This window comes from Caloenas nicobarica, chromosome Z (genome assembly GCF_036013445.1).
Source record: "Caloenas nicobarica isolate bCalNic1 chromosome Z, bCalNic1.hap1, whole genome shotgun sequence".
Taxonomy (NCBI): domain Eukaryota; kingdom Metazoa; phylum Chordata; class Aves; order Columbiformes; family Columbidae; genus Caloenas; species Caloenas nicobarica.
The window spans coordinates 17,896,960-17,915,588 of NC_088284.1; the positions used below are offsets into that span (position 1 = coordinate 17,896,960).

General features: G+C 37.4%; 1 protein-coding gene across 2 annotated transcripts in view; it reads right to left on the reverse strand.

The window, feature by feature from the left end:
* Positions 1–18,629, reverse strand: part of MAST4 (microtubule associated serine/threonine kinase family member 4) — a 235,982-nt gene that overhangs the window by 155,094 nt on the left and 62,259 nt on the right. For both annotated transcript variants that reach the window (XM_065657629.1, XM_065657630.1), the window contains exon 2: positions 10,037–10,068. In XM_065657629.1, coding sequence (XP_065513701.1) covers positions 10,037–10,068 — 32 coding nt within the window. The remainder of the gene's footprint in view (positions 1–10,036; positions 10,069–18,629) is intronic.

Genomic DNA, 18,629 nt, shown 5'->3' on the forward strand with positions numbered 1-18,629 from the left:
TTTCAGTACATCAGATTTTCAAGGTTTACTATTTGAAATTCAAGCAGCGCTGACTAGCAGTAATTAACCACATGATGTTCTTCTGCCAGGTTTCTCACTCGGTAAGTACTTTCTCAGGCAGCAGAATAAAACAGGTGGTTGTATGGTCATTTATTCTTCTTGTATATGTGATACAATTTTTAAATTTTACTAGAACAAATACCAAAGAGAAATAATTTTACTCACAATGAAACCTCTGTTCACAAAAAACTTAAGGAAACGGCCAATGCTAATTTAAAAATACTCAGAGCAAGTAGTTTTCCAAAATATTTTTGTTATTCAGCATGCATCTCTCTCATTTGCCACTGAACATCAGAATTTAATAATGTAATTATTGCGCTCACAAAGTTACCTCTAGACTCCAACCTGCTGCTCAGAGATCACTACCCCCTTGCTTCAGCAGCTGGTATTTCCAGCCATTACATTCCCCTAGCATTTTCCCTCTTCTCTTGCTATGTACTTTGCTGCTTTTATGCACACAGAAACACTGCAAACACCAGGAACTAGGGGTTCAACAGGTAATGCAGGATACAAAGGCAGAACCAATAGAAAAAGCACAGTTCATTGAAAAAGGCCGCAAGCTGAAAAGACTGCTGAGGAGAGTGGACCGTCACATGGGAAGAGCAAGAACAGTAGGTTAGCCAGTTCGTCAAACTTCCATCCCATTACTCTTTCTTGCCACATTTTGTCAAGTTCACTATTCAAGTTTTAGCAGTGATGAGGTCTTTTCTACTGCTACTTCTTTGTAGAAATTTAATTACTTTAGCACCTCAGCACCTGCCTTCATGTGCCAGCAATATATTAGCCATGAGATCTGGCCCTCTAACATCTAGGTTGAACCTCATGTGCTATAAAATAATTATTTTCAAGTATACAAATATTTTAAATATTTAAAATTTCATATAAGCTACTGCAAAAAAAAATTAATTTAGGCAAAGTATGGAGACACCCAGACACTTGATTTTCTTTGCTCCTTCCAAGAATCATGCAATTCCCTTATCCTAAAATTCTGCAATATTCCTACAGGACCACAACTTGACCCTAGAGATTGATTTCATTTTGCATTTTCCTTGTGGCTTAATCTCATCACAATTACGATACAGAATTATTTAAGGTTATTTTTCAATTTTGAGTCTGTCCTGTCTTTGCCTAAGTAGCCAAAACAAAATTCCAACAGGGCATAGCACACCCAGAGCATTGTGAAGAAGCATGGTACCTTGGCAAGCATGGGTCAAGTGATAATTTACATTACTAAGACACCACACCACTCACAGAACAAGAGCAGATAAATATCACGTTACACAAGCTTTTAAAACCTGAACACCTCATTTTCTGGTCATCAATCCTCCAGGTAGCTGTGTTATTTCAATAAATTTTGTCATGTCCTGGGCTTTGGAAACATATCTACATGATCAAAGAATATAATGGACAATGCTGTATGAACATATGTCGCATTAATACAACAAAAAATAGTCTTAAAACACATAAAGTCATCACTACCTGACTTTTTTTTTCTGTATACATAAAGATTGTGTGCATGCACACACACAGATGAGCATGAATTTACCGGTAACAAGGTTTCACAAGGCTCTAAAATATCCTCAAGCAGTGTATACATCTTTCACCAAGAAGGGATGTGTTACATTACATTAAAACAGATAGCTCCTTTCTCTAACATGTGATGTGATAAATCATAGAGAGGACGTCACTGTGTAAAACCTACATATGTACCAGTGAAACATGAGTCAAGAGACAAGATGTAGAGATATGTAACAATATTAATATTGGTACAAATGAAGCAGGGATGCAAATGTGCATGTGAAAGCACCAAAAGAAACAAAGGAAGAAGATTAAACAGAATGGCCTATACTGATAGCCAAGGACACAACTAACAGCAATAAAATCACAGAATGGTTACCAAGGGATGTGTTGTTTACATCAAAAACAAGGCTGTGCCGTCCCCGGCACAAAGCACTTGTCTGCAGCAGACCCTGTGCTGACAACAGGAGGATGGCAACAAGACTACACAGCACAAGGCACGTGTCATGACTCTTCCCGTTTGGCCAACACAACTCTACAACAAGGAAACAAAAACAATAGGCAGCAGACTTGCATAAAATTTATGGAGGCTGAAGTAAGCAAGATTGTGAGGCAAAAGGATCATGCTACAGTAACTATTGGCTCCTAAAGCATACAAAAAACTTGTCCAAAAAGGAGTTTTTCCACTGTCAGTCACAAGGAAGCTAAAAGATGTGATGAAGGTTCAACAGCCGGTGGCGATTGTCCCCCATGTCATACACAAGTGACCTGCCCAGACACAAAGAATTCATGAAGTATTTGAATTCCTTGTTCAGAATTTGCATCGAAATCTCAATAAAAAGCATACATTACATAGATTTAGAGTTCATTATCAAATCTAAAAAAAAAAAAAAAAGTTGATAGTGGACCCATCTCCTTTGTACAAAGGAGATTTTTTTTAAATAGTTCATAAAATTTTATCGCCTAGTTTGATCCTATTCAGCATTTTCACCAGTGGCAAGGAAATTAGATTTAAAACCACTGCTGAAAGTTCAAAGGTAAAACAATGAAGAAATGACAAATACCAAGGATGACAATGTTGTCACATATGAAGTGATCTGGATCTGTTGGTAATCTGTACTCCTTTAAACAAAAATGCATTTTCATGACAAATGCAATGTTAAGCATCTAGAAACTTAAGAGTGTGTGTCAGCTGCACCTATGAAATCACCACTAAGAAAAATAATACAAGGGTGCTTGGAAGATATTGTTCCCCTGGTGCATGGCTGTGACAAAAGGTGCTGATAGAAACAGTAACACAGAGCTATAAAAGGGCGACAGAATTTTTCTGCCTACCTGTAGCGTGGGCAAACACCACAAAATTAGACATGCAGGAAAAAAAATCGCCTCAATGACAGCAATAGAAAAATGCTGAAAGTTATGGACTTTAATCTACTTAGTTTGTCAGAAAGACAGAAACGTGGTTATTGAACACCACGCAGTATACCAACTATAGTATACTGCCGCCAGGGAGAAAAACCAGCCAAACAAGCGTGTTCTTGTTTAACACAGAAGTGCATACAGAAATAGTGCCAGTTAACACGTAACACTAAAGCATACATGTCTTGAGAATCAAATGCAGGTGATGGAGAGTATCCATCTGAGCACAAACCATCCACATTTGAATTGAGAGATTGATTACCTGGCAACAATAATTAATCTACTCCAGTTTCCAAATTTAAGATAATTATAATCTCCCAAATAATTTAAGATGAAAAACTGACTAGTTTTCATGATTAATGCTTTGTTGTTTGTTACAAAGGTACAAGATTAATATCTTGAGCGCAATCATTTTAAAATCCAAAGTGGAGTTTCAGCTTAAACACAAATGAAGTTGAAGAAAATGAGTGGATAAAATGGAAATGAAAATTAAATGTAAGAAAAAAAAATAGCTGGTTATACTTTCAGGGCTCTAAAGTGTAAGACCTTCTCAACTCTACCCACAGCTTCCACTCCTTCCAGAAAAGCTCTCTTTTTGACAGACAGGTGAGCAGTATTGTGTTATTTGCTGATATCAAAACAGTTATTCTTGACTGTGACACCAAAAAATACGATTTTTTTTTTGCTACTCTGCCTGAAAAACTCTAAGCATGGACACAACTAACCCAACAGAGGAAAGTTACTCTTTTTTTAGATAAAATTTAGATCAGCAAACTAAGTCTGTTGCTCTAACACACAGGCAAAGAGTGATAAAAGTATCTGATGCACATGTAATAAGTGGAACTTCCATGAATAGCAGGATTCATAGCTAAGCATGAGCTGTACCCACAGTACAGACTGCACCACCAAGCTATCCAAGTCTGGAGACAAAAAGGGCTAGCTCTTGCCAGTCCTGGCTCAGAATTCTTCTTGCTTACCTATTTTGCCCCCTGTGCTTCCAGCAAAAGGCCAACACACTACAAAGACATGCAACACAGACTTTCCTGGGGGCAACCTTGCCTCACACCCCTTGTCCAAGCACACCAAATTCCTTAAGCTGCCATCATTCTTCTGTCAGCATACACTATTTTGCAATAGAAGATATTCAAGCCAACAGAAGATATGTGAGCAACCGCTACAGAGGCAGACACTCTAACTGATCCACATCTCTATGCTTCCAGTGTGACAATGGTACTTATCAAAACATTCACCTCAGGTCAACTTGTTTACTTCTTCTCTACACAAACATAAACAGCAGTACCAGAAAAGTATACACAAAAGAGATATAAAACAATACAAGTTTCCAGTTCAACACTGTTTCACAGCATGAAGAACTCACTGCTCAGATTTAGGTGTAACTGTTTACACATGCTCTGCAGAAAGTTTTCTCAAAGTATTAGTTTTTCTCCCATAAGAATTTTAATGGGATACTGCACATTATTGTAACTAAGGCACTCAATTTCTCTCAGTGAACACCAGATTGCAAAGGCCATGCACCTTCAGAGAAAAGATTCCAAACAAGCCCTGAGACTTTCATAAACAGAGGTTTTATTTTAATTAGGAATACAAATTTTCAGTAACAGGAGTATCTCAAGACTGAATTTTGAATAGCTTTTATAATTAACAAGGAAAATATGTTATTTCTCAAAAATCTAGTATTATTTATAGCAATATGTCTAAAATTGTTTAGATTATGCTTTCCAAAACTAATGAGTTTTCTAGAACTTAAATGAAATTTCTGTCTTCAGCTATAACTAGCCAATTTTGAATTTCTGCACTTTGCAAATGATGTGTCGTGACACAAGCACTTTCAGCACAATTGTGCCCCTCTGCAAAAATACATTCGATGAAAAAAGCTGCAAAGCTGCATGCATAAGCTTCTACACAGGTCCTCAAACAACCATACAACCATACAACAAAGGAAGTAGCAATCTTTCTTATATGTTTTGGGGTGCTTGAAGGCTTTTGTTTGTTATTTTTGAATTCTTCACAGTTACTCAAAATTAATTTCCTTGACTGTCTTTGACAGTTGTACCCTTCAGGACACAAAGAAGCCGATCCAATTAGGGAGACAAAACTCAGGGGCAGCTGTTGGAAGAGAGTTAGGTTTGTACAATGAATGTATTTAATTTTTGAGGTTTCCTTTGAGTGCTTTGGCATCTGATCTAAGCACTTTTCCTTATCACAGGTCATCTATATATTATTTTTTTATACATGTATCTATCTGTAAGCGTACATATATACAGGCACAAAAAAACTGTAGAATTCCAGTTTTGTCCACCTACACAACACTGGCCTCAGAGCTTTTTTTTTAAGTACGGTTGGCGTGATTTCATAATTCCATTCCACTCAATTTCTCATTCCCACTTTTTTCCTGAGGTTAACTGATAGTCCATATCTGTCATTGAAAAAAACTTTCTTATAAAACTGTTATTAACTTTCTTGAAACTTATTTAATTAAAACCCTCAGTAAGCAGTGGTTTTAAACTAGTGCTTTTCTCGAATTCTTGGCCCGTCACACTCTTATGTTGCTGTTATCTAAGGATATTAGCTGCTTCACTGTAATGCGTAAATGAATTCTACGAAAATTCTGTGACCAACTTTGACATTTCCACAGGTGCAAGTAGATTATATAATTGCTGCTACTGAACTAGAGTCCATATTTTATAATTACTGAAATTAGTTTCAGAAATGTCAAGAGAAGGACAGATGCAGCAAAAATAAACACATAAAAGTTGTCTAGCTCTCAATTAAACTGAAATTGACAGATTAAATAAAAGAAAAAGGAAAGAGAAACTTAAGTCTGTAAAAGCGAGGTATTTTATTTCTACAGCAGGTGCTTTAACCACTGAAGCTCTAAAGAAAGGAGGAACATCCTCTACCATCTGCATACTTTGCAAGTATTACTGTTTCTAAAGGCTCCTCTCCACCCCACAGAAGCCAGTTGTTAACTTATTTTTAGGAGAATGGCATTTCAAACCAGAACGTACCTACTTAAAGCTGAGGGTCATTGTTGTGCCACAACCTTTGAGGTCATGCCCAGTCTCTCTGTAGGTTCTCATTTTGCTGTACTCTGTGGGTATGCGAAGGAAACATTAAGAGGATAAAGACATTGATGCCTTAAATTCACTGATGGAAACTCACCCAGTTAATGCACAACATACACTGAGAGATCACTGGCTACCTACTCCAGCTACTCCACACTCTGAATATGTAAAGGAAAAGGATTTTTAGATGCAGTTAGGCATTCTCTGGTTCATCAGAGGATCTGCATGCTTCATACACAGACATTAGCAGCACTTAATTCTGATCAAATTAAATCTGTACTTCTGAGTCTGGCTTAACATTAAGCACAAAAGTCTCCCTTGGTATTTGGAAGTGTTTGGTGGAAATCAATAAAAACATCATCACAACATATAAATAATCTGTTCCCGTACTGGCAGTGTGCAGAAATACACTTTGATATAATTTTCTGATAGAGTTGCAAAGTGGGATAGTAACAGCCATGCAGGTTTACAATCATGTTAAGCTTATATAAATCAGTTCTGCTGCTGGACACAGCCCTAGAGAAAGCTCCCAACCATTCATTCTGTCTCCATACTACCACAGCCTGCTGCCAGCAAGGCATTTGTGCAGCTGTACAGTCAAACACACCAAAGAACCTGAACACAGCTCATTACAACCTGGATCAGTTCTGCCTGTGCCCACACAAGCACTTGTGCCGTCACAGCCAGGGGGTGCTCTGAGGATGGAAAAGATCGCTTCTTTCCTTCTCAGCCAGCACCCCTTATCTCAGTTATGCCAACTAGGCCAAAATTAACTTCAACCTTCTAGTGTGTTTTTGTCTCCGGTTCTTTTTTATATGAGTTGCTGTGTAACAACTATGTAAAATTAGAATTGTGTTTAATTGTAGGAGGTGTACAGAAAGATTAACTTATTTAATGAGATCCAAAATGAGGCCCACAGCCACAACTGGGGAAGAATGGAAAAGTTAAGCCCTCTCCCTCTCAAAGTTTCCTTCACTTTCTATCCTCAGTCCCCTCCCATAGTTCCACCTAAAACACATTAAATTTCCCATGCCTCCTTTTCCATCCCCTCTTGATTCTTTCTTGACTCTGCCACCACTTCTGCCCTTAACCTGTAGTCTTCTATTCCAAAACCAAGAAATAGAGCTTCATACCACCCTGCCCTTACCTCAGCTGAATCTTGTCTAACAAAAAGCAGGGAAGCTGTTGGTTTCCAGAGAAGTCTCTGTATGTACTGAGCAATGGTTAACACAAATAGGTCAGGGAAAACAGAGGCCATGTTTTTTAACTGAAGTTGCCTTGTAGGTTGACAGCCACAGAGCTAGATCAAAAGGCCAGCTGTTAGGGGGAATAACTCCACACATGGCAAGAATCAACGTGCCCAATGGCACAATCGGGATACCTCTGGCAGATGAGGCTCAACAAGTAAACAAACATCGCCGACTTGCAGTAGGTAACACAATGTGTTGGAACAGATGCCACAGCTAATGAACTGGGAATAACAGCTACTGCACAGGTAGACTCCTCTGCTAATACTTTTGCTGGCAGTAAGCGTATCTGATCAACTTAGTAAAAGAAATCCAAGTCATACTTCTGGTATTGAGTTGAGCACGTAGGTAAATAAGTCCAAGAGCTCTAGTTGGTTCAGCAGAATAGGTAGGGAAAGGCTGGTACTCCATATCAGTCAAATACCACTTCTTTTCAAATGATCTGTAACTCAGTATGCTTCCTGCCAAATATCCACCTTTCCATACAAACATATTACATATACCATATCCCATCCCACTGAGACTTAGAAACAGCAGCCTCCTTTATGTTGTCATAGAAAACGTATTTTAGAAACTATCTGCACATATATGGAAAACCACTTTGTATGGTCCAGCCGGTAGCCAGTCTAAAACAGGTCTAAAAATCATGTAACAGATATAAAAGAAAGCTTAAATATTTTGCACACTAGTTCTTTGAAACATACATGTGGTGAACGAGAAGCAAGACATCTTTCCTCATGCATCTCTCTTTCCTTTCCTCTTCTGACTGTTCCATATAAGAGAATAAGAGATCTTTCCAAAGAGAAGGAAGGGGGAGGGAGAGAATCAGTACCAGTCATTCATCAGCCCACACCTTGCTTTCCAAGCTTCTCTACTTGATCACCTCTGAACCAGCTCTCCTTGTCCTGCTCAAAGCTGCATCCTTGGCATGCCATTGGCTCGGAAGCTCCAGCAGACAAAGTGATACACCTTCCTGGAGCCATTCAAGACCTCTTGGTGTTTATGGCAATAAAAGCATAGGACCTCTTACATTTCAAAATTCAGTCTTCATGTCAACACGCATTTAACACACAGACCAGCCAACATGTCCCACACTCACAACCCCTGATGCTACAGCCCTTTCTAACCTCAGCACTACGAGCCCTGATAACTAACATCGCAGTACTAGATATACTAAAATACCATCTGCAAAACCCTAAGCACTTTAATAACTAGATATATGATTTTGCTGACAAGGGGCTATTCCTTTACCATACTTTATTGAAGGCTCAGCAACATTACAGAATCTGCACTTACACCTCACTAATCAGTTAAAAAATAAGTATATGAATGCAATTGAGGTGATTGCCTTGCAGCCATTTTTCGGACTTGGAGAAAAATACCTAATAATGTTCAATGTCAAACATCATAGCAAGAGTAAGCAAGGCCATGGCTACAGATTAAAAAATAAGCCTCAAAAGCCACTCTCTGCTCTGGCTGATGTCAACAGGAGTTTAGCTATTAACTTCAACAGCGTTAGGTTAACATAAAGCACCAAGGGCACCAAAAGAAGGCGCGAAAAATCATTAACTGTTTTTCTCTCTGTCATCACAATAATCAAATACTTGATGTGGAATTAGTTTATATTTTCTTGAATTTCTTAGATAATGGGTTTGCTTACTATTTAGTATAAGACTTTACATGTGTCAGAATCTAAATCAAGAAAGTCTCTTCCAAGTCAGCAGATGTCTTACGAAGTACAGACTTCTGGTATGCCATTTAACTCAGAACAACAGAGCACTTAACTACGCATCTCCAGCAATTCCAGTTCCAGTTATTCACACACCAACCCTACTATCACCAAAAGCTACCCAGCACTACCAATTTGAAAACAAGTATAGAAAAATAAAACCAAGTAACCAGTCTTTTATGCGAGGGCTTAGGGTTTTATTCACAACATTTTGGCACATTAATACAAGCTTATTCAAGTACAGCGATAGCCTCATAGTCCTAAGGTATTTTTTGAAAGAAAGTAGTAAGTGAAGAGAGCTTGTTTCTGAAGATGTTTCGCTATGTTCTTATCCCAATATTTTCTCAATAAATTACTACTAGAAAACATGAAATAGATACAAATAAAAATGCAAGCTTTAAAACCAAACAGCTGAACACTAGAAAAACAAAGCCAAGGTACAGAAATCTGAGCAAAGCACAACAAACCACGGTATCTGAATTCATATTACTCTCAGTAACAACTTACATGAGAACATAGTCTTCACTTCCACTAATCAAAATAGTAGCTTAACAACCCTATACATTTAGTAGAACTTTTCATCCATAGGTCTGATCACAGAATTTCCTAAGGAAACAGTTTTACTTACGTGTCAAGTTTCATTTATATCATTCACAAAGTAACCAAATTTCTTCTTTGATTTTTAACAAGAGAAAACTTCAATACAAAGAAAAGCTTCAATATAAGAACTTTCTGCCACTTTGGAAATCCTTCACAATACCTCCTCTAGAAGAGGGGGGGTGGGCATAAAAAAGGTCACTGCACAACCCAAAGGTTTTCATTTACAATCTTGATTTTTTGGTATGTATTTTAAGGCAGATTGACTGCTACATTTAACCTTCATTTTAACCACCCTGAAATGAAGACTAGCCTACTCAAAAACTGTCAAAACTACATACTATATTGTGAGCACAATAGAAATAACTTCATATACTTACAAACTTCCTCTTCTTGGAAGGCTCAACTCCTTCTGCAACAGAAAAAAAAAGTTATAATGTATTAGGAACAAAACTTATTTTAACTGGCAGTGGCCTTTTTAAGACAAGTACTGTAAACATCCCATGCCACTAGTAGCAGACAGACAGAAGTGGTGCATTTGGACTGTAATTATAAACATTATGTTTACTTTCAACACCCTCCTGAAAGGCTGTTTTAAAGTACAAAACAGACATTCAATTTCCGTTCTAGAAGTTATCAAAGGGAATAATCCTATATTTCTCTTTCAGTCATAAATATATATGTGCATGCTGTGTATGTGTGCATACGTGTTTATTTCACATAGCAAATATAGTATTGACCAGAAAATGCACACGAAAATAGAATTGAAGAGATAAAAATAGTTCAGCAAAGCAACTTAAAAGGGCCATAAGGGAATGAATAACTGTGTATTCTTTAGAGACTTTTAAACGGTGTGCAGTAAATAAAGCCCAGGCTGCTAACTGAATGATAAGGATTAAAATATCAAGTAGTGGCTCAATTCCTGAGCACCGCCCATCCTGTTCACTGAATGAGGCAGGAAAAAATAGTGTGAAACAATGTAATTAGAGATCATAATGCAAAGGCATAGGAGAGCAGAATTAGGGGCCCTGGTAACAAATTCTGGCACTTCCTAGGAAGTTCCAGCAACTGTTCAGAATTTGCAATTTAAAACAACATCTTTTAGCATAACGTGCTTACATACAAAAGAACAGTTACACCTGCATACAATATTGCATTATGAAGCTGAGTAATTCCCCTAAATTTAAAATGTCACATTCATCATGAACAAAATGTAACTGCAATTTAGAACCCACGTACTTCCCTTTGCATGTTTTGTTCTTTAATATTTACAATGCCATTGTGTTCTATTTCTAATGGAAAACTTTACCTGTAATTCTAGGCACTGTCATACTGTAACAGACAATGATTGTGGAAAAACTGCCAAAATGTATGAGCAAGAATCATACTTGGTTTTGCATACCATTTAACAGATTTGCAACGTGTACTTTAAATTTATTTCCTTTGATTCAGGTTTTGGGTTTGTTTGTTTGTTTTTAAATCGGAGTGTTTTGGTTATAGCTTATCACTGAAACAGCACACCAAATGACAGACACTGCCTTCTGTAGACACTTGAAGTCACATTAATCTCTTGGCTCATTCTCATGCATGCCATCCTGAAGCACTACTTTTGACTACAGAATAAAGGTTCTGGAAGAGATTATTCACTGTAATGACTTCCTGGTAAAGATATTAAGAACTGCCAAGATACTAAGCAAAACTGCCTCATACAAAGTAAAAAACAAAATAAAATCTTGGGTATGTAATTCATTCTGTACCATTCAAAAGCTAACTATGCCATTTTACTCTGTTTCTCCCACCTGTTTTATTCACAGCCAGTGAAAACAGGGAAGCACTGAATAATACCATACTGAAAACTACTCAGCTCTTCAGACTTAACACGCTCCAACTTGGATCTTGGTTACACTGCAAAATGACCTATAATGACTTAACAGTTTTCTGGCATTACACTGTTTCCTTTCTAAAAGTCTCAATAAAACAGACTCAAAAGACTGGCTGTCCTAGTCCTGCTGCACACACACAGACTGCTGAAGGTAAAAACTTAGTGATGTTAAGACCTTCGGATCACGTACTTCGCAGGCAAGCCCCTGGAGTATTAAAAAGAGAAAAAGATGCTTTCACTACCATTCTGCATGGTTCTCAGGCATGAGCTCTGCCCCAGAGGACAACGCTATGCTCTTCTGCCCTTGCCCTGCATGAAATCGTCCTCTGGACAGTTTGAGTTGGCCTGGTTTTAGGGCTGTTTCATTCCACTGCAATAACACAAAGCAGACCTACTGGATCAGAGACTCTTGCCCTTTGTGTCTCAAAAACCGTGGTCTGAAAACATAATACACCTTGCCTCAGGTTTAAAAGATCTGTGCAAGTCTGCCAGATCGCTGTGATGTTGCATTAAGACCCATGTGTACTAGATCAAACTGCACCTATTATTAATCAGTTCAAACTCCATACATACTCTGTGCATTTTACTATCAATAACATGGTTTCACAAGCATAGATGTGTTTTATTTCAGTAATTATAATTCTTAGTCTGGACCTACACAATCTGTAAGACACTTCACTATGGACAAGTTCAACCAATGCACCAGAGTGCAGATATCCAGCCTTTTAAAAGAAACCAAAATACACTGACCGAATAAAGTACAATGAACTCTTATTTTGGGTCAAAATCTTCACCTCACTAACTAGAAACATAGTTTAAATACCAGAACCATATAAAAAGGTTTGAACAACAGAGGTGACTTAGCAAACACTAACGTCATCTCAGTTCTTGCAATTGCAAATTACAGAAAATTTAGAATATTGGATTTCTTCCCCTACATGGGAGGAAGAAAATATGCCATTAACTTATTGCTTGTTGCTGGCTTCAATTTTAAAGAATCAATAAAAATCTGACACATTCATAGGCTGCTAAAGATGCAGCTAATGTTGTCAGTGCAGGTTGGTTTTAGAGCATCAGTAAATTTGCTTCATCTTGCAACAACAACTGCAAAGTTCAAATATTCCAGAAGTCTTCTCTTTCAGAGTTTTCAGTTGTCCATGAAGTAGTCTGAAAAAAAAATTAACCTTTTCAGGAGAAATTTCAGTAATGCATTCTTGAGCTGGGAAGGTGTGAAGTGTGGTAAAATTAATATGAGGGGGTTTTTTGCACTGTTGCTCTACCCATCCATCATAGGCTGTAAGCATCTGAGGGATTCCTGTTAATGCGTGTTAGATCTTAATACACTGCCTTTAGAATAGGTTAACATTGTAACATTAACACTGCATTAATAACAGGAGGAAGAAAAAAAAATCAGCAATGGCAGACAATTCACCTTCTTATCATAATTGCTGACAGCGAGAGTCACTGCTGTGAGTGATGAATTTGAAGGATTTTCTTTTTAAGCAATTACTTTGTTTTCGCTGAGGAAAATTTGGGGGATGACAGCATATCTTGCATTTGGATATGAGAATAAGGAAAAAAAGCAGGGCAAATAACATAGCATAGGATTGGGTTGATCTATCAAGGAAAGGGGCTGCTGCACTGTGCAAGAGCTTTTTACAGGCTAATCTTGACCTTTTTGTAAGTTTAATATATCAAGCCATTGAATTAACCCATTATAAATACTTTCTAAATGAAGCAGTGGAAGGTTATGCTTTTCATTTGATTGCTTCCAACTTTGCCAATATTCAGTTCTTCGGATTCACAAAACACATTACCAAAGGGCTCAGTGTGGAGACAGATTGACCACCTCAAATGCCAAGTGTAGGTGTCCCACACTAAATGTCTCTGTCAAAGCTGTCATTTGTTCTTCTGACAACTTATAATGTTTCCTGGTTCCAAGAACAGAAGGTCTGTGCCTCAGAAATTGTTTTCTATTAACACTAGAGTTGAATTTTAGGAGTGGCTATATAGTTCAAGACAGGATTAAACGATTTTCAAAAAGGTACAGAAAGGTGTTCAGCTCTTTCATTGTCAGGCAAGGTGTCATCTTGCAAAAACAGATACAACTATACAATTGTTCTCCCTTCCAGATGACCTTAATGAGCTTGTGTTTGGACCACCTCTTTCACAGAAATCCTAGTCTGAACTGGTTTGTCCAAGATGCAAATTCTATATTCACTTTTATCAGGAAAACTGTACGAGTACCTTCTTCACTGGTAACGCAAGTCCTAGTCAAAATGACTGTCTTTCCACACTGGCTGCCATGGAGACAGGCATCATTAACGCCTTACGGTGAAGCCTGATGTTCTGCCTTTCAGCTGAAGGCTTTCACATTCTTTCTAGTCATCTAGCTGCAGCCACCAGTTTACCAGGGGTTTTGCTTAGTGTGTACCCTGACCAATTAAATCAAAAGTCATCTCTTCACAAGCATTTTCATGAATGAAAATTGCCACTTCTGCATTGGCAACCTCAGGAAGGTTGTTACCACTACTCTGTGCAGACTCCATTCAGTTCTCCCATGTCACCCAGAGAACACTCCTTGGAGCAGAATACAAGGCTTCTTTTAAATATTTTTAACTGTGCATTTTGATGTACAAAGATGTTATTCCACATTGAAATTTACTCCCCTCACATGCCCAAACACTGAAAAAAAATTGTATATAATGAACGTGAAGTCACAAATTTGCAACAACTACCACAGATTTTAACAGGGCATACACTGTAAAAGTAAGTAGGCACTTGAACTTAGATTTAAACAGAAAAGGTCATGTTTTGTCTAATTCAATATTCTGTGTTCTATACAATTCATTTTTATCTCCTCAGTTAACTTTCTCCTTTTGTTACAGGCACTGCTGATTGTATCTTTCAAAGTAAAAACATATCTGTGTGTCAGCTCTACACGTTCTGAAATGTGATGCAAAAGGAATACGCAGGTGCCTACTTAAAGCTAGGCATTATCAATTTAAATGCAAATTAACTGGATCAAAAAGAATGCCAAACAGACTATATATAAAAAACTTAAAATAAAAAGAAATCAATTGTTTTATCATGTACAATACAGAAGCAATTTAAGTAATCTATTTGTATTTTCCTACAGATAAACCAGATACAACACTGAGATTTATAATGGACTAGATAGACTGAACTAAGTAAACAGCAGTTGAACATGTTTTGCTTTGCTTGGTATTCTTCTACAAACTCACTTATAGCACTAAAAACCACTGATCCCTATGGAGGAAGGTGAAACATTTCAGAATGATTCTACGCATTAATAGAAAGGATTCTTCTATGAGTAACACTATAATCTGAAGTCTTTCCAATTATGGGATTGTTAATAACATTTAGCAATGAAAAAAACTTTCTCAGAATTACTTTGTTTAAGACATACAATACATGACACTATCAAGTAAATTTTGAAACAATTTATTGAATAATTTATTAACAGAAATCAAAGAAGCACTCCTACACCAGAATGTATAGGCTTTAACTAGCTCTTTCGTTTTTTTAAAGTAGAAGAAGTAACACAGTGGCTTCTTCGGAGACAGTAGCAATAATCTAAATTAATCTAAATTAATGCCTGGTAGTCAAAGATACTCCCTGCAAAGAGATGTACTATAGGAGTCAGTCACTGGAAGAAGTTTTGAGTGTAATCACTTTATTTACCCTGGAAAGAAGAAGAATGAATAATCAAATTACCTTGACCACAAAAAAAATTAAATTAAAAAAAAAATCAAAAGTGCTAGAAACATACTCTTTATGGAAATAAAATTCATCAACAGAAAATGAGGGGGAGAAATGCCAATTAAAAAAGATATTAAAAAATAAAAAACCAAAACCAAACACCACAACCACAAAGTGTTTATTGACATGTCTAGTTTACACCAGCTGAATCCATAAATGCTTCAGGGACATATCAAATCAATGAAAAAAACCACTCCAAACACTGTATCAGTAACCTACCGGTCAAATGAGAAATGGTAATGCAGTTGAGAATTATTCAGGCTCTGCTTAATCACATTATCTCTGCTACATCTCGAGTTTTCAGCCAAAAGCAGCAGTGGCAGAACCCATCAACTCCAGTTCCTTACAACAATAATGCAGCATAACTTGCTTGTAGAGTAGCTACTGTAATCAGTAAAAGGTGAAAACTCCCTTAAATAAGAAGCACGAACCTTTTTGAAAGAGACCATTTGACTGCTGCCAACATTAACTCAATAAATCTTTGTATTAATTTTCTAGTTGTCCAAACCCTTTTCAAATACTTCCTAATAAAATATAATAGAAAACTGTTACTTCAGGTTTTGTTTGTTGCCTACCATATTGCATTCTTAGCTAACCTTTTAAAGTAGCAATAAATAACCCTGATTCTTTAACAAAAAAGCATAAAAATTTGGAATGAATTTTCCACCTCGAAGTACAGAAAATCACTTCATCTAACACAGTGTTAGAAAATCCATGCTCCGTTCTGACCTGCTGCCTTACAGTCTATTTCACCTCTTGGCAAAGTACCACATCACCACATGACTAATGGAGAAAATGCATAGACTGCAAAGTGTTTGAAACACCAACACTAAACAGATTCCAGCTACCGAGTTCACATGAATATTCCAATCTTTACAGTTTAAGAGTGCTGTCATACATTAAGGGAAAAGGGAAGGGAAACAAAATCACACACAAGACATAAATGCCAGCTGCTGGTACAACTGTTCAGCTGAACAAATATAAACAATGATAAAGTTTACCAGAACTGGAACACCTTGAATTCACTTTGACTAAAGCCAAGGATTCCTCTAGGTTCTGTTTGATTCTCTAGGTTCTTTCATCAAACAGAAACAGTGTTTTTTACACAGGCATACCTACACAGGATTTTGTCTACTATTAAAAAGCAAAAGAAAAAGCAACACCGCAGCACGCAGCAGCCAGCTTCGGCATTTCTTGACAATACAGTTGCTGGAGACCATTATGCCCACAGGAATCTAGTTGTCTTCTTTTTCCCATCTGCAGATCATGTTTTGTATTATACAATGAGTATGTTCAGCAGCTGCTGCTAAACCGCTGTAGAAATCAGTAACTAGAAGACAAAATTATTAAGCCTGCTTTCAGCATGAAAGAGATTTGTCTACATTTAGGCTTTGATTGCAACTGTTTTGGTCATTTTGCACAGGATGGAAGTGGCTAAAAAAAGTCCAAACACATTTATTCTTTTTTCCAGGGCTGATTACCACTAGCAAAACACAGGCCTCGCTCTACCTTGACAGATTCACAATTGTCAGCTGGAAGAGACCACACATGCTGAAAGCAAAAATTACACAGGAACTAAATTCTAAGCCACATTAATCAGAGGAATTGAGTCACAAGAGTCTTTCCAAGGCACTCTTGTGCCCACTCTAGGATACATAGAGCTGAGCTCTGCAGCTAATCTTCACACACAAGGGTAGAGAAGATTTTGGGCAGGCCAGAAACAAAGGGCACAAATGACTCACTTTTTCCCAAAAAAACTCCAACAGAACGTCAGTGGCGAAACACTACTTTTTCGCTATTGGCAGACAGCAGAATTATCTCTTCTGCAGAAAAAGGCTAATGTATATTTGCTCTGTTAATGATTCCACATAATCTGCCCCTTATGCAATTAAAGATCTCAAAATTAGAGAGTATGCTTTATGTTGACATTTTAATCACTATTTATAAATTCAAATTTGATTGGTTCACCTGACCCCACAGCTTACTAGTAATATACTCCACTGATATGGAAGAAAGGTTCAAGTTCTAGGGCAAAGGTCACGCTGGAAAAGTTGAGACTGTTTGGAGATAAGCAAGGTAAATATTAACCCCATTTGTGAAAACAGCTTAGTCAAAATGAATACTTTATTTTTTCACTTCAAAACTGTTGTCACATGTTTCCCTCAATGGGCTTAAATTCAATTATTTCCTACAGGGCTTTAAATGCCCTGAAAAAATCGAAAGATCCCCACTAGTGTCTGCTCATCCCAAAAGAGAGCCCATTCGAGCTTAGGGAGCCACACTGTCATGATGTTTTGTCTTTGCCAGTATTATATATCTAAACATTGCTCTTCAAGGACCTTGTCAACAGGTTTCCTACCTTGTCTCCCAATTGTTTGCCACAGTTGCTGCTGAATTGCAAAAAGACTACTGTCACTACTTCTCTTCCTATATGGTAGGCAAGAGGACACCCCCCCAAGCCAGCTGTTGCATGAAATCTTCAATTACTAGTCAACACTACAAAGCAAGAAAAATTTATTTCAAAGACAATATCGCAAAAAATTCCATGATCCTTATTGATACTACATGGCTTTCCCTGCTGATGCTATCCAGTTTTCTCTAATTAGCTGCAATCTCAATTTCGAGTATCCACTGCAGGGAAAGGCAAGAGGGAGAAAGGTAATTTTTTCTTTGGGGATTTGAATACGCTTTTTAAGTGTTCCTTTCCTTATCAGAAAGGGATCATAACACAAACATTAGCAGTCTGCTATTTTATTTTCATCCAAAACTCCCAAAATGTGTGCAACAACAGATATACATGGTACATCAATCACTGGTCTAAAAACTCTGAGGCAGGCAGGAAGCTGATGTCTAACAAAGACCCACCTTGAGGCAAAACCCAGTTTCTTAATACTGACAATTTCACTGGAAAAACCGTTGAAAAAACAATGCAGGTTACTAGACCAGTGCTAGACCATTGTGTATAAGAATTTCTGAACTCTTGATGTGAAATAAATCACTGCTTCAGCCTAGGCAAGGCTTTCAGCTAAAAACCACAATGGACCAGCAATCCTTCTTACCTACAGAAAGCAAACATGTAACAGTGGTAAGTTCTTTTCCACAATTTATATCATCACTTGGTCTCTGTATCTGCTAGCAGTAAAGTCAGGTATATTTTATGGTTTTTGTTTGGACTACTAATATTCTTGGTAAATTGAGATTAAGACCCAGATAATCTTCTGTTTTATTGGCATTTTACAGCCAATTTCATACCACTCCTTGTCCAATATGGTAGATGGACTGCTTCAAGTCAAACTACAGTATATCAC